Below are 24,677 nucleotides of genomic sequence, written 5' to 3'. Positions count from 1 at the left end.
CAAACTAATTTTTCAATATTTTTAGTTAGTTATTAATATATTTGTATAGCGGAGGATGTGGTTTTAACTGTTCACCATAAGTTTTCAAACATGCTTCTGGTAACCCCCAGTAACCCTCCTAGCATACTCTTCATTTTGCTACAATATTGTTCATGCAAATTCGAGAAATTTATAGTTAGCCACCTCTTTTACTATAAATTAGTCTGTATAGCAGCCCCCAAATAATGCAAAAATTGGAGGAAGGGCAGAATGCTTGACAACGCTTAATAATTTGTTCAACTTTGGCAGAATCTACTAATTCATTCCTTGTTAATTTTCTCACAAATTGAATGGATTATGTAATGTTAATAACACAAACCCCATTAGTTTGATTCATTTATTTGCTATGATCTAGGTGCCAGGCTTTGCTATGTACCCGAGAAAAGAATTTTTAATGGTATTAATGTTGATTACAGAAATCACCTTTTTTAGAAGTCATTGTGCATGGCTGCATTTATGTATTTCTGTATTCATCTCCCCTCCAGAAGATGACTTTCTCAATTGCAAGCACTGAACTTTGTCTTCGCAATTGTAGGACCTAGTCCAGGATTGAACACACAAAAAATAAGCATAGTTTCTTCATGAAATTTAGCCACCATTTTGACAAATCAAAGGATCTTAAATAATAACATGTGTTTAACCAAACTCTAGCAGAATGTCCTTTAAGAAATAGTTGGTTGTTACTTTGAATTCTCCCTTGCCAAATTTTTTTAAAGCCAAACAAAAACAAAATATCTCACAATTTTTTCCTTAGTATGCTACTGTATCTAGCCATATAGAACATAACTACAGTGAATAATGAGGATTGGCTGCATATAAAATGTGAAGTCAAAGCTGCTTTGGATGACACAGAGCCCCAGCTTTTCCCTGGGCCATCATCTTTGCCCTCTTCTTATCCCTTCCTCTACAAATGGCAGCCACCAAAGCTTCTGCTCTGGACCTCCTGATCCAGAAGGAATAGGGTTTTCAAATAAGAGTAGTCTTTAAAGTGAATCCAGAGTATCAGCTGAATTTCTTATTTTACTTCCTTGTTTGTCATGTGCACATAGCAAGTATTTGCTTAGCAAATGCAAACTAATAATAATATTAAATAATCCCAATTAGGAAGGTAATCAGATAAAAAAAAAAGTCAGTGCCTTTGTAAACCAATATAAATTACTTTTAGATTACCTGATGTTTTGAATTATCTGCACTACTGTTCCACTTTGGTCAGAATCAGAGGTTGATTCTAGCTCTGAAAATATACTATCTGCCTTCTCAGGGACCCAGCTGGCTGCTTCTTACGTTCAATGAGTTCTGAAAGGACTCAGTGCATCAGATTCCCAGTAAATGAATTACTGTTGCTATGCATTGAATAGAAATGAGTGGTCCTGAAAAGGTTACTGCAATACTGAAAGTCACTTTATGGCTAATTTGCTTTGTAAAAAAGAAGGCCTGAAATCCAGTCAGATTCAAAATGTAAAGCAGAGCATTTGATAAAATAATAATGCAAATAATCATCCCTAATATGTAAAGTCTTGCATGCTAAATTGTTGCTATTTTTGTTGTTGTTAGAGGGAGTCAAGCACAGCTAAATACCTTAGGGTAGTGTTCCTCAACCAGGAACATTTTCCTCTCCAGGGGACCTCTGGTAACGTCTGGAAACATTTTTGATTGTTATAACTGGGTAGGGGATAGAGGTCAGGAATATTACTAAACACCCATCAACACACAGGACAGCCCCACAACAAAAAGTATCCAGTCCAAAACATCGATAGTGCCAAGATGACAAACCCTACTCTAGAGGTGACTAGGAAACTATTTAGGGTGTTCTGTTATGTAGTTTAAGCAATAATTATTTCTGTACAGACAACAATATGTAGTTAATCTTGATTGCTCCAGAAATGTGGATCCCACATCAGTACTGAGTACCAAGTGAGGTTGCCATCCTTATCTCTTGTGTCCCAAACACATGGACCCCCATATAGAAACTAAGGCTCCCTTATGAAAGCAAAATCACATCAGTTGGGCTCAGCATAGCTCCTGGCTCATATATGAGAAATTTACCACCTGGTTCTCTCCTCTTTTACTGCTAAGTAAACATCACTAACAGATCAGTGAACTTCAGGACAGCATTAACAATTTCTGTGTTATTCTCCTCATTGGCCATAGAAAAGGGGTCCTAAAAGTTATGTGACGAATCCTTGGATGCTATCAAAAATTATGGGTCTCAGACACACTACAGGAAAAATAAACCTGTCTAGTCTATATAAGTAACCAGGATGTAATGAGAAAAGAACATTTGGGAGACTAGGCTTCCATTGCCCTAGTTGGCTGTTTGTTTACATGTAATACTAATAACCTATGAACTATTACTCTGATTTCCGAATCTAGAGGGTGACACGTTGATAGATGCTTGGGGAAACTGCCTTTCAGGCTGAATGCAGATACTTTAGCTCATTCTCACGTTCACCCTCTGTTCTCGGCCAAATTGTTACAGATGTCTTCCACTGAGTATCTCCATTTCTTTCCAACAGCCGATCTGCAAGATTTTGCACTTTTTTCATCAGTACATGATGTCGTGCAACTATTTCTGGATGCTCTGTGAAGGGGTCTACCTTCACACACTCATCGTGGTGTCTGTGTTCGCTGAGGGACAACGCATGTGGTGGTATTATGTCCTGGGCTGGGGTATGTATTTTCTGCAGCTGAGTCTTGAGCCACCTTTACCTCTGTCTGTATATTCACAGTCTTCTTCTAGTCTTGGTCAGAGAACAGGCAGGGGCTGAGGTCCTTTGAGGAGAGATGGGACACAGGTGCTGGCAGGAGTTCAGTCTCCTGAGAACTTGGTAGAAGCTTTTTAGCAAGTTCACGTGGACTCTGGTACGCAGGAGGGTGAGTGCAGCGAAGGAGGGGTATGATTATGAGCACGTCTTCAGGAAACAAACCCAGCTAACAGATGCACTGAAAACATGCGCTGATGGAGAGATCTGATTAGACCCCCTTCAGTTTTATTTATCACCTGTTTGTAGAGCAAAGGAGAATTTCACATTTTGAATTCTGTACTCCCCTACCCTGGACCCACTTCCCTTCCTCAAGAGTGTTCCTTCCTGTCAATCCATCGGCAGGACTCCTCTAGTGAAGGTTCAGGACGTGGAGTCCAGCTAAGCAATAGACATAACCACATGGGCCTCCAAGTAGAACCTACCTGACATCACAGTGCATGGCAATGGCTTTGAAAAGCTTATGGTGGGACTGTTTGAGGTGTGGCTACTTCTTCTTCTTCTTTTTTAAGGCTCATAGATGAGGTTTATTTTCCAATTGACAGTTGATGTTAGGTGAAGTAGTCTCCAAACCAGACGAGAAACAGTCGCTTATTCATGTGGTTGAAAGAGTGAATTAAGTTAATTGTAGTCTTTAAACGTTTAAAAAACAGTCTGGGGGAAAAAAACCTATGTAGTGCTCAAACTGTACTTTTAAAAATACTATTTTATTTATACTCAAGTATGAAAAAAAGGGCTATACTACCATGTTTACATACATACCAATATTGGAAACAATTCAATAATGAATCACATCTAAATTTTATAAAGAATACACAAACATTAAAAAACACTGATTAGTTATAGAAAGCAGAGTAGAAGAAAAACCGATTAGCTATCATTTTCATTTCCAGTAAACAGGAGCACCCTCTGAGAAGAATCAAATCAGTTAGTAATACTCACCTATACTGCAAAGTAATATATACAAAGGAAAGTTAGTGATTGTACTGATTATTACTTTTACTAAGCCATTTTATCTTCCTCACACTCAATGCAAAGAAAATAATATGAAGAAAAATATGTTCTCACCATTCACAATAAGAAGAGTCTGCTTCATTCTGCAGGCCTGGCATATTGTACAGTAGAGAGCACTTCATGGCTCAAGTGGATCAAAGTATCATTTTGATTCTGAGCCACCGAATAGAATCTCATGCATATTTGGTGACTGGACTAACTCCATAGGAGCTGTGAGAGATTGAACCATTTCTGTGGAATCCCCAGATCTCACAAATAAGAAAAGGCCCTACACAAGAAAAGATAACAATCAATCTGTCCATAAATTCTATCTATAGGCTCTTTCTCTAGTGTAAGGTGGAAAAAGGGGCCCTTTCTTGAGTACATGGATACAAGTGTTGCTGTGGTCTAAAGATTGCTGGATTGACACTGTGTCTGATATAATGAAGATAAGGTATACATAGAAACCACTGCCAGATTAAGAAACTTCCACAACTTGTCTCAGTTCTTCAAATAATGGAGCAAGTTCCTTTTCTAGGCTGACGATTAGTCCTGTATTATCATTGCTGCTGGCTATGAAACTCACCACCAAAGGTAAACGATTGAATTGAACCACCTGGTAGGTGTTACAGTAACAGGTGATACTTTTATTTTTTGAAAATCCAAGTTTGCTCCCTTGGTCTGTTGCAAGGGCAAAAGTAGACAAGAAACCAGGTCTCAAAGCATGCTCTGGAGCATTATCATTGGCCCCTTTAATGAAAGGCACCCCATCTCTATCCGATACAACAATAGCATGGAGCCCCTCAACACGTGGTAGTTTTTTATACAGGAATCGTTGTAGGTCATCCGCCATCATGAACCCCTTTCTCTGGCAGGATCAATCTCCACGCCTGGGTTTCTGGGCTGCCTGCTTCTCTGAGCTGTCACTTCAGAGGACAGCTTCTGAGACAGCTTCCTCTAAAAGCCGCTGTCACATGATTTGTGAGGGGCGGCTACGTCTGTACAAATTGACCAAGGTAGGGGGCTGAGGTCCTTGGGGACTCTCTAGAATTGTTCCCTTTCCCCGAGGGCTGCTAAAAGAACAGCTCCACTGGTGGAAGGGAAGCAGACAGATAGTAAGGCAGTGAGAGGGAAAAAGCTCTGGGCAAAAACACATTCAGTGAAACTTCCATAGTGGAGGAGGGTCCCGAGGGCCATTCCACACTGTCTGTAGAGCCAAGGGCTGCCCTTACTCTCCACTGACAGGGTGACTATGACTCTTGGAGCAGAAGCTGTGGATTGCCTTCAGCTACGCCTGACTTTTAATGCAGCATTTGGGGGAGCCCCTAAAAATATCCATAAGGGAGGCAAGATTTCATGAGGAGGGAGGGTAATCCGAAGGCTTTCTGAAAACATCACACTTTGTAGTTAAACCCCTGCCCAACAGATATTGTTACCAACTGTATAGAAATGCCTCAGGGAAGTCATGTAAGCAGCCCAAAGTCTTCTCCACGTTTTACTCCAGGGATGGCCCTATGCAATATTCGTTTACTGGTCAACCCTCCCTCATAGGAATACATGGATTTTAACCAAGTATCAATACATTACCCAAACCCAGTGGGATTAATCCTTTAATGGTGGGTCAATAGGGCAGATATTTGGGTTGCCTCAAAGTTGAACTGATGATGCTACAGCTCTTTGGTTGTAACAGATAATAAGATATTTTAATTTAATTAGAAAGAGAAATTCTCACACTCTAGAGTATCTCATGGAAGTCAGGAGCCAGAATGCAGTGGGGCTACTAAAAGGGCTGTACCCTGGCAACAGCCCAGCATCCTGGATTTTTTAACCATCCAGTAAGGTTAGAAATCAAGCTTGTGACTATCCTGCCCATCCCACATCAGGTGCTAGGTCCTCCTGTTTTTCCCTGTCCTCAAAACAGGCCAGCATACAAACTTGTTTTTTTGTTGTTTTTTCTTTTAGTCCCAGCCTTCCACAAGAAGCTCCTCTTTCCTTTCCCTGCCCTTCTCAGCTTCATACATACCCTCTCAGTGATTTCTAGTCTTCTGAAACTGGTCATGCCAGGAATCAACTAGCTACAATTTAATTCCCCCCAACAGCAATTCTGATTATCACAATAATAATGATTGGCACTGGTCAGATGCCTTCAAACTGAAAACCTGAAAATAACATCCCCCCCTGCCCCCCCGCCACACAGACACCATTTCTGTCTGATCTAGTTTACTTATTTCCTTTGAAGTAAAATGTATGGCATACTTGTACCAATTTTGACTATTTAAAAACATCTGTCTGCCACACTCAGAAAATTTCTCATGGAAAAAAAAGGCTGCAAATTTATTCTTGCTTGTGACATTCAGCAGAGATGAGAGCACCCTGGAAGGAGCAGTTTATACTGCTCTTTCCATACTGATGCATTGTGAATTCGTTATAAAACTTGTAGCATCATCGTAGTCAGCTCTTTGAAGACATCTGCTTAACACACATGTTCATGTGTGTTACAATTCAAAGGAAAAAAGAACAAGCTGTTGTATCAAAAAGAAGGTAATGAAAATAAGTAAAATATTTATGGGATACCTTAATCAGAGAATACTTAACACTTTATCAGAATGATTCAAGTAGAATCCTAAGGAACATCACATTCAGTAAGGTAAGCACAGAATCGTCCATTTAAAAGAATGAGAAGGATTTGCATTTCCATAGATAGATGTTTAGAAAGATAGTCAACGAGTATAGTTCTAAAATGTAATTTTCTTTTTAACATGCCTGGGCTAAATCTATCTTTCTCCACTCCTGCACACACTAAAATTCCACCAAACTCCTTACCATTCAAAAATCACAGTACCAAATCTCAATTCTGAGAACAAAATTGTAAGACAGCTGTGATGACTTCTTTTAAAGCAATAGCCTTCTCTTAGAACTTCAGGCAAGCACTATCTTTGGATGGGAGGAAAACAAGTAAAATTACAACCAAAATAAATTCTCAACAAAAATAGTTTCACAGAAACTTTAAAGAATTTAATAGAGCAGAGAAGAAGAAATTTCTACTGGATATTTTTATTGTCCTTTTGAAATTATTTTCACACCAAAACAGTACGATGGGTCCTAAAATTTAGGTCCAATGCCATGAAATAAGGTGTAACCTATGTTTTGAAAAGAGTCTGAAAGTGGGACAGCAGAAAATTTGACCCAAGAAAGCTACATCCTAAGACCTAACTTTGTTTGCAGGTGATGTACATCTCATCCATTCATTTCAGCTGTAATATTACCCACTCCATCTCAAAGAATTATAAGAGACAGTATGAACATCACCCTCTGGGTGAAAAGTATCTGGTGGTGAACTTCTCCCCAACAGAAAATGAAAAAAGGCTTCTTTCAGTAGTTACTTCCTTACAAGTCTGCACTGGACAGCTTACTGGTCAATTTCTCTCAAATCGAAGCAACTTCAAACACTGAAGTTTAGTTCTCAGAAAAATCATTTATTTTACAACCCTCTTCAGATTGATTCTTCGCCTTGCTGTTTCTCCCGTTGTTATAAATCAAAGGAACTCCCCACCCATGGATTTTTATAATGAACAAGTAGAATTTATCCAGTACTCCTGAAGAAGAATCCTGGGGAGAGAGGATTATTCTTACTCTGACCATCTTTAGTGGGCGGGAAAGGTTGTTAAGACGCTTGAAGCCTGGAAGAAGAGGAAAAGGAAAGAAAAAATAAACTGTGTAAAAAGTGACATCATGGCTAGAGGCAGGTGAAGAGCCCTAGGAATTAACAGATACGGGTCTATACTCTTCTCTGTATTAAGTAAGAATCACATTTTCCTTTCTACAACATGACAAGGTGGAAGTGAAGTCTCCATATTGCCTCTCTTGCTGTCTAATTCTAAAATGTGTATTTCAAAGTAAAGTCAGAGAGTGAATTTCTGATTCTAAACCTGAGTGGGATGTTAGAACTGCTGTGAATAAAACACAATCATGTTTTGTGTAAACAGACTCAAAATTCTTTGAAGTCAAACATTTAATTGATGGCCCTATTTTGAATTATATGCTTCGTGGGTTAAGAAGCTGAGGTGGTTCTTTGGTGAAAACTCGATGTTCTGAGTCTCTTTTTGCATATAATTCACAGAAAATAAAAGTGTGGAGGTCTGATTCACTTCTGAGACACATTTCTTAATTTGATAATAGTTTTAAAAACTCTGTCTACAAATGTGTCAACCAAATCAATTTTCTATTGTGCATGGGTATATCTGAGAAAAAGAATTTTTTTTTCTTTTTTTTACAAAAGTTAACAGCTTTACTCTAGATTACTTTTATAGAATAAAGGTTGATTTTTAAAAGATTCAGACTGACAGGACGCATCGCCAGCAGCTATCTCCATCGTTCCATTTATAAACTCAAAGTTGTTTTTGACTAGTACTTCAAGTTTACTCAGGGAAGTAGATTCTGAGCTGCTTTAATAAAAGGTTCTGGAGCCAGAACTTCCAGAGGGTAGGGTATGCACTAGCTACTCTGAAGTGTTCTTGTTGAAAGAAAATAGGATCAATGCACATGATATAAACAGAAAAACAAAAAGCCTGGAAGAAATACTGAGAGCACCAAAAGAAGTCTTTGGAGCAATCAGACTATGGCTTTCATATGCCATCTCAGGTCCCTTCCCTTCAGGACAACCCACCTCCCCTGTGTAAGAGAGCCCAGTTCACACACAGTGAAAAGCTTTCTGGTCTCAATTAATAGCCATCATCATCACCACGGACGTAACAATGGTATTACGGTCATAGTGAGAGTAATAATGTTCCTACCACACTGGATAATTTGTGAAAGGCTTTTAATTATCTGGATGCTGGTAACCAAACTCTCTGACAGCACATGATGTTCTAACTAAGAGCATTTTTACCTGGTTTGACCAAAGATAATCTGCACAAAAACATCAGGGCAGTATCTTGACAAGACGTTAAATTTGCCACTATTCTTGAAAGTAAACTACAATTTCCATCAAACTGTACTTATAGCTTTTGTACTTTTTCACATTTTAGGGCTCCCGCTGGTGCCAACCACTGCCCATGCTATCGCAAGGGCACTGTTATTCAATGACAAGTAAGTACTGTGGTTCTTAAGTTAACATATTTGTAAATAAAATGCACTTGTATTGATGTCTTCCCTCCTCTGTTTTTTAGTTGCTGGCTGAGTGTGGACACCAACCTGCTTTACATCATCCATGGTCCTGTCATGGGGGCATTAGTGGTGAGAATTGCTTTTTAAGTCCATTATTGACAGTTAATTTCATGATAATCTATAATAAGAACAATTTGATTTGAGAGTCTTTTTAAAAATGATTTTTATTTACTACAGTTGGGTGGAGGGGCATAAGCTCATTTCTATACAAGCCATAGCAACAATATAGGTGTTCTTTTTTTTTTTTTTTTTTTTTTCAAAAATTCTATAAATTCTCCTAGTTAAAGACCAAAGGTAAAGATGTTGCTGATAAGAAAGCAAGAGACCACAAAGTCCCCCTGCAGCATTTTCCCCTGGGCTTTGCCAAACTAAACCATCTTCCATTTCACCTTTGGTCCATGAGCCATCATCATAACTACTACTGAACATGCACTTAAAGCATTTCAGGCACTTCACATACCTTGCCATGCCGTTACTAACAGCAGACCTTCCAAGTGGATACATTGAGACATTTTACTCATTAGGAAAACTAGACCCAAAGACTCAAGTAAACTCACTTAAAATCACATGACTAGTAAGAAGTTGGGCCAGGAGAAAATATGACTGTCTGAATCTATATGCAAGCTCTTTATTTCCACCCATGGTTTACTGTATGTTGGCCATCATCAGAACCATCAAATTTAAAATTTAGACATTATTTTCCCCATTAACCTCAAAGATAGTGTTTTCTTCAGGTAAGAGTAAGAAAAATAAAAACAGTCGGAGTCATAGACCATCTTCTGCTCCTGCATCCATTAGTAACTGATCAAATTGGGTTATCACCCAGGCTGTCTCCTAGCGTTCCTGGCCTTTCCAATGCAAATTCAGTTTCTTTTGCCATTTTTCAGAGTAGTGGTGTACTTACTAGTTCAACTGAGCTCACAAGGACCTACTAACATGGGTCTTGAATATTTACACAACACCCCATAAGAATTCAATTTTTATTTAAGGTCTCTTTCCTTTCTTGAATTTTTGGGGTAATAACATTTATTTCTATTCCAGGTAGAAGAATTATTCTAATTATTTTTAAATAAATGATCAATTAAATTTTAAAAACAACCTTGGTTTCAAAACTAATCTTCACAGCCAAAAGTAATTTGTGATCCACTAGAATGGCTGATATTAAAAAGTGACCGTACCAAGTGTTGGCAAGGGTGAAGAGCAACTGGAATTCTCATATAATGCTGGAGGGAATGTAACATGAGGCCACCTCTTTGGAAAACAGTTTGGCAGTTTCTCAAAGTTAAACATACACTTACCATATGAACAGGCCATTCCACTCCTAGGTACTTATTCAAGTGAAATGAAAACATGCCCACACAAAGACTTGTATACAAGTATTCATAGCATGCTTATTCATAATAGTCAAATTTTGGAAACCATTCCAATTTCCATAAACAGGAGAATGAATAAACAAATTATGTATATGTATTATTTATATAATGCAGTACCACTCAGCAGTAAAAATGAATGAAATGCCAATACACACAAAACAAATGAATCCCACAGACAGTATGTTAAACCAAAGAAACCAGACACAAAAGAATACACACCATATATTACTCCATTTCTGTGATGATAGGAATCAGTAGTTGCCGGAGGTGGGGTCCGGGAGTTGCTGACTGCAAAGGGGCAAGAGGGGACTTTCTGGGGTGGTGGAAATGCTCTTTTCTTGTTTGGAGTAGCTGTTACACAGGTACCTACATTCGTCTAAACTTCCCACATGTAAACTTAAAATCTCCATTTTACTGAACATACATTATACCTCAATGAAGTGATTTCTTTTGAAAAGTGTTATTAGAAAAAAAGAAGTCTGGGTTGGCTTTCTCCACTGCATAAGCTTTACAGATAAATTTTTCAGCCCTCATTTTACTATTAGTTAAGTAGTCCTGCCTAAGGGAAAAATCTTCATAATGAAAAGATAAGAAAGCGAAATCTAAAAGTGTCACTTATGACTTCCCTTTGTAAAAATTATAAAAACCTAAATAAAGAATAAAACACCTTCCTTAGAACTGAACCTAATATACTTACATATACAGGAAATTATTTTCTCATATAGGAAAAAAGGGGAGGAAATGTTAATTCACGTCTGAAAAGAGTATTTGGCTCTACTGATGCTCCGTGTTCTCGTAACACGGAGCCGATTCTATTACCTCACAGGCAGTCACCTGTGTCCCGTGTAGGTGCTATCTGCTCCCCACACTGGATAAACGAGAACTGAGGGAAGTGGGTGTCCTTCAGGGGTGCTGACCTGGAGAATTTGCTCAGAACGATCATATCTTTGCAGATCAACTTCTTCTTTTTGCTCAACATCGTCCGGGTGCTTGTGAAGAAAATGAAGGAATCCCAGGAGGAGGAATCGCACATGTACCTGAAGGCGGTGAGGGCCACTCTGATCCTGGTGCCCCTGCTTGGGGTCCAGTTCGTCGTCCTTCCCTGGAGACCTTCCCACCCAGTGCTTGGAAGGATCTACGACTACGTGATGCACTCTCTGATCCACTTCCAGGTAGGGAAAGCACTTATTCAACCACTCGCTCAGCTAGTTGGCGCAGGGCCCACAGTTTTCTGGGGCTCCTCTGTGACGAGAATGACCCTTTAGAACATGTGTTACCCGGAAGGGAGACGGCGCTTCTCTATCTCTCTCACTGCCTGCTTTCCCACGTTTTGAATCTTAAAATTGGGCAAGGAGACAGGAAACAGGAAACAGCAGGTATGAGTTTTGAGAATACATCTTTAGAGAACAAATATATTTGTCCAGAGACTGACCCACTGCCCAGGGCTAAGGACAGAGCTACACCCACAGTGCTTTTTTTCTTTCTTTCTATCTATCTATCTATCTATCTATCTATCTATCTATCTATCTATCTATCTATCTATCTATGGCTGCGTTGGGTCTTCATTGCTGCGCGCAGGCTTTCTCTACTTGCAGTGAGCGGGGACTACTCTTCATTGAGATGTGCAGGCTTCTCATTGCGGTGGATTTTCTTGTTGCAGAGCACGGGCTGTAGGCGCACGGGATTCAGTAGTTGTGGCACGCAGGCTCAGTAGTTGTGACTCGCGGGCTCTAGAGCGCAGGCTCAGCAGTTGTGGCGCACAGGCTCAGTTGCTCCGCAGCATGTGGGATCTTCCCGGACCGGGGTTCGAACCCGTGTCCCCTGCATTGGCAGGCGGATTCTTAACCACTGCGCCACCAGGGAAGTCCCTCCCACAGTGCTTTTGACCTTTCCTTCCCCCCCCCCAGCATCCGAGGGCCACATTTGGTTTTGCTTTATTGAGGGGACTGTTGAAGACCCACGTAACCAATGCCAATTGGCTTTCCAACCTGGATAATTATCAGTCTAGTCGCTAATGCCATGAAAACACAGGGCAGAGAAGCAGATGTTTCTATCAGTGTGAAATGCCAACACTGGACCCTGAGCTGGAACCTATATCCCTCTTAAACTGGAAGCCAGTTTCCAGTCATTTCACTTCATTGCCTTGACTCTGATTAGAGAGGTCAGAACCTTAGGATACCTACATTTTAGCCATGCCTACAATGTCAGGCAGACCACAGAGAATGGGTATGGCTGACACTCTCACGCTGTCCAATCAGAAATCATCATAATCATAGCTACCATTCACTGATATGTAGCACTCCATGTGTGAGGTAAGTATTCTCATGCCTATTACAGATAAGGAAATGGACTTTTCTGGTTAGTGGCAAAGTCAGGAGATATAATTCTAAAGCTGACCTAAAACCTCGTAACTTACAGCCTCCAAGCCAACATCCAAAACTGTGAAGGAAACCAGGTTTTGTGAGCACTTTGTTGCTTCTGCTTTCCCATTACTCCCAGGACCCTCAGCTGGTCCCACCCACACATATACTCCGTCTCCCATACAGTAATTTTCAGACCCTCCTTTCATAAATACACATTGAATTGTTTTTCCATGAGCTGCAATGAATTTGCACAGAGCATGCACGCCTCCTGCTCTGTCACCCTCCATCTGTCAGAGGGATGTCAGGAATCCATCTTTGACAGTCCAGTGACTACACAGGGAAATGTATCCAGGTCTCTTCTCATGTGGGAGAGAATGGAGCAGCGTCTTGGGCGTCGTCCCAGGTGGTCCCATGTCTGCTACCCAGGGGTGGAGAGTGGCTGCCTTGTTTCCGTTCACTTTGCTTCAGATCCAAAGCCTCGTTGAAGGCACAGTGTGAGGTACTTTGAAAGCAAGGGTGGGACATGGCGTGTCCTAAGGCAGAAGTGAGTCTGCTACAGGCTCTTAGGCCAGAGTTTTGCTGTCTCAATTATTCATGTCCAAGTAGTTTTATTTTCTACTGCTGAGGCTTAATGTGAAGAAGGAGGTCAAGATTAATAGGGCTTAAAATTAAGTTTAGGAATTATTTTAATAATCCAATCTATTATTTTGGCCATTTCTATAGGCAGTTAAAGCTTGCATACAAGGAATCTTCTGAGTAGTGACCGGAACCTCAGAAGTTACTTAGTCCACGTCCTTATTGGAGAGATGGACTTGGCTGTGGGAACAGGACTGCACTAGTTCACCATGAGGACACAGGGCACAGTCAGGCCCACAGCCATGCACTGACTGTGACACTTGTGCTTGCAAAAGTTTTCTCTAATAAACTCTACAAGATCTCAGTTTTTAAGTTTTTTAGGTACAAAGATTCTTTTCAAGTCCCCTGTAACCAGCATATTCTGCTATAAATCTCCATGTTAAAGGCCGTAATATATTAACCAGATTGACGAGAGCAGTCTTTTTAGCCAAACAATAGAATCCTAACGAGAAAAAGGCATTTCTAATGGAATATTCTTGTAGTGAAGCACTGAACATGAGTGGTAGTAATTGTTTTTCATCGAGCCTTGACTTGCTGTTGCTGTAGTGAAATGTTCCTCTCCAGGTTGTCTGTTTATATTGATTACTAAACAATACAATGCACACAAAAATAACTTCAACTCTATTTTTCCTCCTCTTTTTAGGGATTCTTTGTTGCCGTCATTTACTGCTTCTGCAACCACGAGGTAAGCGTGTGTTACATGTAATACCGCCACTCGTTTATATAAAGCCAGCACTTTACAGTCTCCAAAGGGCCTCTGTGCACTGTCACTTCTACAGTTGACCTTACAGGGTTTCATGACTAGCTGGATCATATTTTTTTCCACTACTGCAAGTTGAATCTTACCTATGTTTTTGTGTGGTACAACTGCAGATATTATCCAGACAGGTAGCTAAATTCTCATTTCCTTGGATTATACCTTAAGCTGGTCAGCACCCTGAGCAGCAACAGTGAAAGCTATTTTGGATTCCCATAGAATCGAAGTCACACCCCCATTCCCTTTGGAAGGCCCAACTCCTCACTAGGGCAGAACCAATATCCAGCCAGTTTGTCCTGGTTCACTGCCTTCTTTTCCAGCTGCTTGATGCCAGTGTCATACCACTTATTCAACATTTTGAAAATCACCCTGGAGTTAAGACTCGAAAGGGAATAAGTAATTTGTTATCTGAATATTTAGATCAGTAAAATCTAGAGATCCACATGGCCAGTGTTTTAAGGGGTTTTTTTAGCCAGAGTTTCCTTTCTTCCAATGATATCTTGCCTGGGAGCCCAATTTGTAAAACAAAAGTGGAGCTGCTTAAATTTGTACCAAAGAACTTCCAGGGCTTCAAAGATTTGAAAGCTCCCTCATTTTTCAGGTGAGAAATCTAAACTCCGGAAAGATCACGTGACTTGCCCAATGTCACAATCATAGTTTATAACCAGGACTAGAACCCAGATTTCCTGATTTCCAATTAAATGGTCTAAATCTTCCACTGCACGGCATTATGTCTATGACTCCTTCCTGAAGTTTTGTTAGTACACTTTCTTGAGTTATACACCTCATAACTTTTAATGTAAAAGTATTTGTGATAATTTTAAATTAATTCCTAATGAGAATAATTTTATACCAAGGCAAATCATATTTTGTTAAAAGATCAATGTATTATTTTCCAGTTAGTAATAAGAATGATTTTCTAACCATTATTAATTGATATTTAATGGATTTTCTAGTCTTTATTTCTTCAGTTAAACAATATTCAGTGAGCACCTATAATATTTTGCAGCTCTGAGACCTCTTGCTCCTGTCCAACCCCAAAACTGCAAGATGGTTGCCCCTGCTCTCCCTTTCAATTGATACATTTTATTCCTTCATTCATTCATCCATCCAACAGCTCATTCCTTAATCGAACAAAAATATACTGTGTATTCACTATTGCTAGGGACTATACTGAAACTCTGAGACAGAAATGAAAAGACATCCTTCTGTTACCAGCTGTTAAAGTGTCTTTTCTTTTAAGAACAGTAAAAACTAGTAAATAAATAGGGCTTAGGTCACCCCATCTTTATATCAATTTCTGTGAATGAATATCCCTGCCTTTGGAGTTGGCTCAGGTGGCATACAAAAGAAATGTTTTCATCTAAAATAATATCGATATAGGGCTAATATAAAAATCAGGTTCAGGAAGGGCATACCTTGAAAACACGAAAGGCTTGCACGCATTTGTAAAGATACTTCAATACTGATTGTGTCTTATCCATGATGCCGTCTTTGAAGTGGCAGGCGTAGAAAGCAAGCCCAGAGGTGCTCCTAACAATTGAAAGTCTCTAATTCAAGTATGTTATCTCTGCTTTTGGAAGTAAAGAAACCATCCCCATTTTAGTTAATATCATGTTACTGGGGGAATGTACCAGTGTGGCATTTCTAATAACACAGAAACTGTGTACTGTGCCAAATGTAGTATCAGCCCAGCCCCATGGATTGCAGGTGTCCTGTGAGCTTACTGTCTTACAACACTGAACATGGGCAGGGCACTTACACATGCGGAAAGTGATCTCCAGCCGCATGGTTGTGATCACGCTTTGCCTGGCTGAATGTTACGTTTTAGCAGAGATCTAGGGAGCTAATATGTCAGTTCTACAATGAAGATAAAGGTTTTAATTTTTGTTTATTATCCATATGTTATCAGTGACTCCTACTGTGGAAATGGATCAGATAGTCAATGGGTAGGTTAAAAGCAGGAAAGGAATTTTGAGGATGACAGTACAAGGCATCAGGAGATGACCACAAGAGCACGCTTATGTAACAGACATTTCCCACAACTTTTCCAAGAGTGTGGACATTGACCACCCAATCATTTCAGTAAATTGTTAAGTATCTAAGAGACCACAAAAAGATGATTACACCTATGGAGAGGCCCAATTTTTCTAAGCAGTAGCTTAAGAATTGAGAGTACTAACAACACAGTGCAGGTTTTCCCTTTTTCATTTTTCTTGCTATTGCCCATGTACTGTGGATAAAAGAGTTTGTGGATCAAAGCAGCAAGGTCTAGAAGGATCTCAATTTAATAGTCACAAATTGAAACGTGTGAAAACTAAAATTTTGTTTATTTGCTGTAACTTAGCTTGCTTTGAAGAGCTCATTCCACCAGCCTCTAATAGTTTACAGCAGTCTCTTTCTAGAAAACATTTAGTTCAAAAGCCTTTGAACAAATGGGCAGCTGGTTTCCAAGTATTACGCTGGCACCCCCTGTTGAAGTTCCTGGTGGCTCCCCTCACTTCTGAGGACCCTAGAGATCCTCTCACTCTGCAGGCCCCAGCCCTATCCTGAGACACCAGTCCTCCCTTCCAGGCTACCTGAGGAGCCTGGAAACTCAGGCCCCTTTCTTCACCTTTGTGAAGGGCCTGTGAATCTGTCTTTAGTACGTGCCATAGTCACTGCCACTCCACTGCTCAGGCACCCTGTTGGACCTGGTACCAGGCCAAGAGTGGGACTTCTTTACAAGGCTATCAGTTTTCAGGACTGTGCTCTCAGAAGCAAAGAGAAAGACCTGCTATACAGGAATGTTTCTGTTATTCCTTGCTTTCTTTCTTCTCCCCATTTTTTCAAGTATTCCCTCCATGAAGTGGAAATGCAAAGTCATTTGTGTCTCTTTATATCTGTCTCTCCTCTTGCGGGGGGACTGGAAGGGCTCTGTACTCACCACTTCCCCTTCCTGTCTATAAGGGACTCTCCCTATGTCATATGCTGCATGTTCGCTATACTATTGCTTTTATTTTTTTAACATCTTTATTGGAGTATAATTGCTTTACAGTGGTGTGTTAGTTCTGCTTTATAACAAAGTGAATCAGTTATACATATACATATGTTCCCATATCTCTTCCCTCTTGCATCTCCCTCCCTCCCACCCTCCCTATCCCACCCCTCTAGGTGGTCACAAAGCACAGAGCTGATCTCCCTGTGCTATGCGGCTGCTTCCCACTAGCTATCTGTTTGACATTTGGTAGTATATATAAGTCCATGCCACTCTCTCACTACATCCCAGCTTACACTTCCCCCTCCCTGTGTCCTCAAGTCCATTCTCTACATCTGTGTCTTTATTCCTATCCTGCCCCTACGTTCTTCAGAACCTTTTTTTCCCCCCTAGATTCCATATATATGTGTTAGCATACGGTATTTGTTTTTCTCTTTCTGACTTACTTCACTCTCTATGACAGACTCTAGGTCCATCCACCTCACTACAAATAACTCCATTTCGTTTATTTTTATGGCTGAGTAATATTCCATTGTATATATGTGCCACATCTTCTTAACCCATTCATCTGTTGATGGACACTTAGGTTGCTTCCATGTCCTGGCTATTGTAAATAGTGCTGCAGTGAACATTGTGGTACATGACTCTTTTTGAATTATGGTTTTCTCAGGGTATATGCCCAGTAGTGGGATTGCTGGGTCATATGGTAGTTCTATTTTTAGTTTTTTAAGGAACCTCCATACTGTTCTCCATAGTGGCTGTATACTATTGCTTTTAGTAAAGTTCTATTTTCAGACCACTTCATATGCAAAAATAAGTTTTTCTATTTAGAAATTCTTTCTCTCAATAAAACTTGGTTTTCAAAAATATTGTCTTTCTAGAGACTCAAGAAAGCTTTGGGACTCAAAGCTAAACAAGGATTTCTTTGTCCTAGACAAAGAAAAAAAAAAAAGAACTCCTGGGATAAATCCCACTTTCCATTCAGCAGCACCTAACTGCAAGTGCTTATAATGAACTTAACGGGAAAACAAAGGCCAAAGACAAAAACATCCAAATTCAACCACGAACGTTCCAACCTGAGTTTCTTTTTTACAAATATAGAAATGGAGGCCCCAAATGTTACCAACCTTATACAGTTAGTTAATAATAGAGCCAGGTGTAATAATTATGTCTTCAAGCCATCAGACCAGGGTTCTATTTTTTAAAGTTGGCAATAAATAAATTGACATGATCGAGGAAATGTGAAGTGATCTGTGTTAACTGCTTTTATAACGAGCAATGAATTTATATAATTCAAAACTTTTTGTATATTATACTTACCCCGTGGGCAACTCCTTACATTTCTGATGCTTTTCAGGAGCAACCAGAGTCTCCCCTGTATTTTTCAGATTCAATGCCCACATTCTTGTGATCAAAGCAGCGTTAGACTCAACCTGTGGTATTGTAGGAGATAATTGCCCTTATTAAACTGTATTAAATTGAAGTGTCTTTCACATGCTGCTAAGGGCCTATTCTTACATGTGTGGTTTACAAATGGAAGCAGATTGCCATCTCCACACAAAAGGATAGGTTATAATTTTGGAATACAATTATAGGAGGCTATGAACATTTCTGTAACAATTTTTAAAAATTGAAATAGACTTCAAACCCTTTGGCCTCAGGCTGGGTACTTCAGTAGTATGCATGGATACTCCAATGCAGACTGTTTTAAAAGGACAGATGAGGCAAAACAAAGACTTCCTTTTTTTTTTCCTGCTGGGCACTGTCTGCCTCGGATACCTCTAAATATCTGTGTTGTGTTTTAGCTATAAAGACAATGTTGGTATTTAAGAGATGCTGAATCCACAGAAACTATCAGTTCCCTTTGTCTGGGGACATTGCTTCTCCAAAATTATGCTGAGCCAGTATATTTCCTAATTCCTCAACAGGGCACTTGATAGTTCCTAGATTATAAACCTGGCATTTAAGGACCTGTTTAATAGACGGTACAACCCAAATAAAGCATCACTATCTCTTTGCTAGTCTCAACAGGAAAATACATTGTAAAGAAATCCAAAGTTCAAAAGAGAATTGGAAAGCAATTTAAATATTTACTAGATTCTTGAAGAGGTACTAAAAGAGATTTCATTGCATGGCAAAAAGTAAAATTTACTCATGTTTTGTCTGAAAGTATAACTCAGTAGGGATGCTCTTTCCCAGATATATTCAGCTGTGGTTTCATATCAATCCTTTCTGATATAATCAGTCTAGTCCCTCTTCAATTCTGTAGCTCTCCCTATCGCACAGATTGCAAAGCAAAAGCCCAGAAACTGATAGGGAAACATAGTTGTCTTCTTGGGGAGTCAAGTGAAGGACAAAGTGAGTGATGGAAGGGGAGAGTCTGAACTTTATTCATTAATACCTTTAATAAACACCTTTGTATTTGAAAATATATTCCTCGGGTGATCTTCCCACCAAGAGTATTTTCTTTCCTTTTCCCAAAAGATCCAACAACACCCTTTTGCCAGTGCAAATCACAATGTGAAGAAAACTTTCATTTGCATTAGCAGCAGATATTTTACCAGGCTGTAGAGTACTCTTTGTGGAGACCTAGCTTGGAATATATGAGAGAGAACTGAACATGAGATCAGAAGCTATGTAATTAAGAGCTCGTTTTTATTTTCTTAACACCACCACCCTCCAAATATATATATATATCCACACATATGATGTAAGAGTTTCCTTTAGTCTAAAGACTTGAGGCCACCATCCTGCCATAATAAGAGTATAATAATAGGAATAATAGCCTCCTTGTATGGTACTTACATCTTAGAAGCCACTTTGATTCATAGTGCAACAATTTAATCCTTCAAACAGCTAGGTGAGGTAGAAGAGTTGTATTGAAGAAAGGAGTCTCAGAGGGGTTAACTATCCTACCCAAGATTTCATGGCTAATGTGGGCAGAATCAGTTTCTTGACTCAAAGTTCAATACTTTTTCATGGCATCAAATGAGACCCAGTGAAATGGCCTTATCAGTGGAAAAGGAAAGGAAAGGTGATGTGATGTTACCCAGTGACAACCATTCCCTCCCACACAGCTCGTTGCTGGTACAATATTACAAGTGGTTGCTTCTGATAATTTCCAAAATTAGCGACCCATTGGAGCTCAAGAGTAATTCCCCAAATCATACACCATGGCGTGAGAGAGAAGACCTAATCACAACTGTAGATGACCTAGTGGTTTACTGTTCACCTCAGGGAGGAATTCAAGTCTCTTCCTCAAATTCACTCTAGCCAGTTTTAGCATCCCACCCTAATACCACCAGACACTAACGCACTAATTACAATACGGTCATGGATGATCATTTTCTTGACTTAAAGAGGTAGAAAATCATTCTAGAATGGATGTTGACAACCATTCAACAAACATTTGTTGAATAACTGCTCTATGCCAAACACCACGACATCTGGTAATACAAAAATGTATAAGACATGGTTAGCTAACCACTAACCAGAGCTTTATCGGGCACACCCCCTCTCAAGCCACGATGGATAAAGGAAAATCAACAGTATGAGGCCATTATCATAAAATCCAGAACTGTGCAATGGTTTCCATATATTTTTTTCATGACCAATAATGTGTAGATTTAGATAAAAGCTTCTGCTGTATCAGAGATTGTAGCAGATAAAAAGGTTTCAAACTCTGTCTCCCTAATATGGCGTGGATGCCATATTGAATGTGAAACCAAGTCAAATTTTCATTCATTGACTGTAAGAGCTAATGAAGGAACCTTTGCTCAGAACAGCAAATAACCTTGCCAGTGGTAGTTGAGGCAAGTAACTCAGTTCTCCAGTTCACAAATTCTTCTTCCAAGATGGTATATTCCACAGGCAGAGCATTTACCACACGGCCCTTTAGATGAGAATTACAATTCAACCTCCCCTAACCTCTGATAAGCTCCAAGACCTGTGCTCATGAACTTGGCTCAGATCATTTCCGACAACTGTATGAACACAAGGTTCTCTCTTCTATTCCAGGTCCAAGCCGCTCTGAAGCGTCAATGGAACCAATACCAAGCCCAGCGCTGGAGTGGCCGCCGCCGCGCCAACCGCGCCGCCAACGCTGCTGCTGCCACTGCCGCTGCCGCTGCCGCCCTGGCTGAGGCTCCTCAGATGCCTGTCTACATCTGCCATCAGGAGCCAAGGAACGAGCCCACCAACAACCTAGGCGAGGAGGGGGCTGAGGTCACCGCTATGGAGGGGGCTGAGGTCATCACTGTGGAGGGTGCTGAGGTCATCGCTATGGAGGGTGCTGAGGTCACCGTTATGGAGGGTGCTGAGGTCATCGCCATGGAAATCATCGAGCAAGAGTCATCCGCTTGAATGTGACGCAAACACAACATCGTGATCACTGAGCCCTCATTTCCTGGGAGAAAGACCGACCATGCATTTAAAGTGATTTCCATCCTCCCAGGAGCAAACATCTCATTTGTCCATAGTGAACCTGAAGAAAGTTTTACTTGGTACTGTTGCTACCGGGAGACAGTCTAGGAATGGAGTCTCCCTCTGCAACACTTGTGAACTCCTGTGAATTCCATCTTTCATCCAGGACTGAGATACAAATGTCATAGTAATGCAAGCAAAGTGTCCGAGTAAAACACAGTTAAATTGACCTAGTTCAGATACAGGGTGCTCCTTGTTAATCTTGAGCCATTTATACCTTTGAAAAATTAAAATCACTGTCAATGTTTTTCTTTTTAACTCTAAACTTTGAGTTAGGATACTTCTGTATTTGGCTATGGATCTGATTTTTAATTTTTTTTTTAATTTCTATCAATTCTGATGTTACTCAGATGTTTTACCATCCACACAATGTAAACTGCACAAATTACAATGTGACCTCCCCAAGACAATGTGGCTTTCTAATATAGAGATGACCAAGTGTGTGGGGGGGAAAAGATTTGCATTTGGCAGGAAAATGTAATGCTTTGAATGAAAAAGAAATTTAGAGTCAGTTTGCTCTAAACCTTAGATGGGTCCATTTGTTAATTGGTTTACTAATACTGACACTCATCTTTGTTTTGGATAATCCTATCTGTTGGGCAGGCCCTAACTGCTGTGAGGAATTGGCCTTCATGTTGCTAACACTTATAAATTGGGAGGTCACAAAGAATCCATCACTAAATTTTTCACAAAACTGCCAAAAATATAATTCCTAGTGGAAGAGAATACTCTCTTTAAAGAGAGTTTTCCACTTTCCTAAACTCCAGGATTTATAAAGCAAATCATTCCAAGGTTTATAAAGCAGATTACCTCTTGCCCTTGGGTGCTATCTAGCAGTAAAAAATTTGTTTAAGACTCGTAATTAAAAGACTCCATACAAGTCCATTAACTGCTTTCCACCCAGCTTCTAAACTTAACAAGATCTCAGCCTTTTCCAGGAAGATTCAGTAGGACTAATTAGAAATCAGTTTGTAGTTGACCTCTTGTTTGCTGCTATTAGTGAAACAGGAGGGGGAAAAAATTAACTGCTACAAGTTTAACTATATACCAACTCATTTAAAATAAAAATAGACTTTCTCATTAAAATCCAATGTTATACTCCCATACCTCTCTTCCTGCAATATAAAATCTTCAAAAATCCCTGAGTAAACCAGTATCATTACTGGCACCTGAAATTAATTTGTGAATTTGCAACAGTAATCAGTTACCGTTAGTTAATTTGTATGCTAAATGAGGAGATCCATTGAAGCCCTCCAAATCTCATCTCATGTACATCATCATATGCCACTGCCTTTCAGAAATGATATAGTTTTGGAAAGACAAAAAGTTGATTTGTTCTGGTTGCATATTTAGTGCACCCAAAGAAAATTATATTCTTTCACAGAAAATGTATTTTGGATACTAAAGTAGCTTAAGTCTCCTTTACTTGAATGTAAGGGAGGATTTGAAAAGAGGGTATTTTTCCAATCACAGTGTTTATGTAATAGCGTTTCTATTTTTGTTTACAAACATGGAAAACAGAGTATTTCTGGCAGCTCTAGTACAAATGTGATAATATTTTGCTGAAATATTCTAGATGCTATTGTGCTAATATAGTGTGGCTGAAGAAAATCAAACAGCTTACTATAGAATTGTGCACAGTGCCAAAATTATGTGAAATGCTTATGCTACATCCATGTATGAATTAATACAGAGTATGTGATAAGCAAAAAGTTGTATATGTGCATATTTTTCTAAAGAAGCATATTCTTTATCTTTTCATTCATTCATCTCATCTCTTAAACTCATTCTGTTTCATTTCAGCCGTGGGATGCTGACATCTCATCTTGCTTGTATTACAGGAGAAGGCAAGATAATCCAAAAATATAGGTCAGAAAACCATATGTGAAAACATCAGGGTTATTATCTTTGTCAGTGGAACCATCTTCAGTCTTCAATTTGACTAGACCCTCCAAAGCACAGTTCTCATACCCTTGCTAAAGCAAAACCACACGCAACTGGCAATCTATATTGTATAAGTTTGGGCAGCACAGCAAAGAAAGCTAGGGCAAGAAAATATCACATTCTTTTATCATTCTTGGGGTTTTTGTTTTTTTGGGGTTTTTTTTTTTTTTTTCACTATTGTGGGACCAGACTTGAACTGTTCAGCATCACATCAGATCATTAGAATTGTTACAATCATTGATTTTTAAGATAGTTTTGGCTGGATTAAAGGCAACTAATTAAATATCATTAGAATGCATAAAGGCCACTACTGGAAAGATTTTCAGATCTGGAAATGAGGAATAAATGAGAACTATGATGAATTAATACAGGGGAACAGGAGCAATTTGTAGGGTCTTCATACTACGTGATAGCAACCAGAATTGTTGGCCTCAGGAGATCTGGGGAACTTTTTCAGAAAGGATACATCAGGGCTACATTGTGTTCCACTGGGAGAAACGAATAAATATCCTTACCCTCGTGATACTGAAGAACAAAAATAATTTCCCATCATACCGTAAAATCTGATTCTTCCACAGGGTAACTGGAACTCAGAGGGTCAACTGCCCACCTGCTTTGATCCAAAACTGGCCTTTGGATACACGTGGATAGCATGGTTCCTGGAGGAGGGAAAGATGTTGGAAAAGAAATGATAGAAATGCTGTCATCATGGATCTCCAACCCTTCTCATTCATTCCTGCATTCACTGTCATTGATGCAACAGATGTTTCATACACCTTTCATTCGGCTATACAACAAGTCATCATGACAAAGTTCTTTGTGTCAAACCTGCCAAGTGAACCCATACCCTTAAACCATAACCACTGATATCTTTGGGGCAGTAGCACACACACATGGGGTTGGAGGTGGTAGCTGCGTGTGACCTTTTCTCCACATTAGTGCTGGGTGCGACAGCTAAGTTATAAGAAGTATTCTCAGAACAAGATCTCTGCATAAAGGCTTAGCAAGGACTCATTTTCTTGACAGTAAGGTCTAAAGTAGTAATTCTTTCATTGGCTAGGTTACAGTTCAACATCTTATGGTTGGAGTTAACACTTAGAGTTTAAAATAAGGTTATTCATGAAGAGGATGGATCAGAAGACATATTTAGAAAAGCATATTTAGAAAGCTCAGAAAGAAATGGTC

General features: G+C 39.6%; 2 protein-coding genes across 2 annotated transcripts in view; one reads left to right on the top strand and one right to left on the bottom strand.

The window, feature by feature from the left end:
• CALCR (calcitonin receptor) overlaps positions 1 to 23,309 on the top strand; it is a 138,590-nt gene extending 115,281 nt beyond the window's left edge. Inside the window, exons 9-14 of the mRNA XM_036864425.1 lie at positions 2,556 to 2,709; positions 8,822 to 8,882; positions 8,963 to 9,029; positions 11,287 to 11,505; positions 13,976 to 14,017; positions 21,084 to 23,309. Of these exons, the coding sequence (XP_036720320.1) occupies positions 2,556 to 2,709; positions 8,822 to 8,882; positions 8,963 to 9,029; positions 11,287 to 11,505; positions 13,976 to 14,017; positions 21,084 to 21,428 (888 nt within the window). The 3' untranslated portion in view covers positions 21,429 to 23,309. The remainder of the gene's footprint in view (positions 1 to 2,555; positions 2,710 to 8,821; positions 8,883 to 8,962; positions 9,030 to 11,286; positions 11,506 to 13,975; positions 14,018 to 21,083) is intronic.
• Positions 3,492 to 4,773, bottom strand: LOC118901275 (ragulator complex protein LAMTOR3-like). The gene has a single exon (XM_036864426.1). The coding sequence runs from the start codon at positions 4,648 to 4,650 to the stop codon at positions 4,273 to 4,275; it is 378 nt and encodes a 125-aa protein (XP_036720321.1). The 5' UTR covers positions 4,651 to 4,773; the 3' UTR covers positions 3,492 to 4,272.
• Positions 23,310 to 24,677: the final 1,368 nt, after the last annotated feature.

The sequence above is a fragment of the Balaenoptera musculus genome, chromosome 9 (assembly GCF_009873245.2).
Source record: "Balaenoptera musculus isolate JJ_BM4_2016_0621 chromosome 9, mBalMus1.pri.v3, whole genome shotgun sequence".
Lineage (NCBI taxonomy): Eukaryota > Metazoa > Chordata > Mammalia > Artiodactyla > Balaenopteridae > Balaenoptera > Balaenoptera musculus.
The sequence above is the reverse complement of the archived record's forward strand: the minus strand, read 5'-3'. Positions and strand labels throughout refer to the sequence as shown.

Bases quoted from the DNA above. Each gene is read 5' to 3' on its own strand.
- LOC118901275 (XM_036864426.1), bottom strand. From the start codon at position 4,650: ATGATGGCGGATGACCTACAACGATTCCTGTATAAAAAACTACCACGT.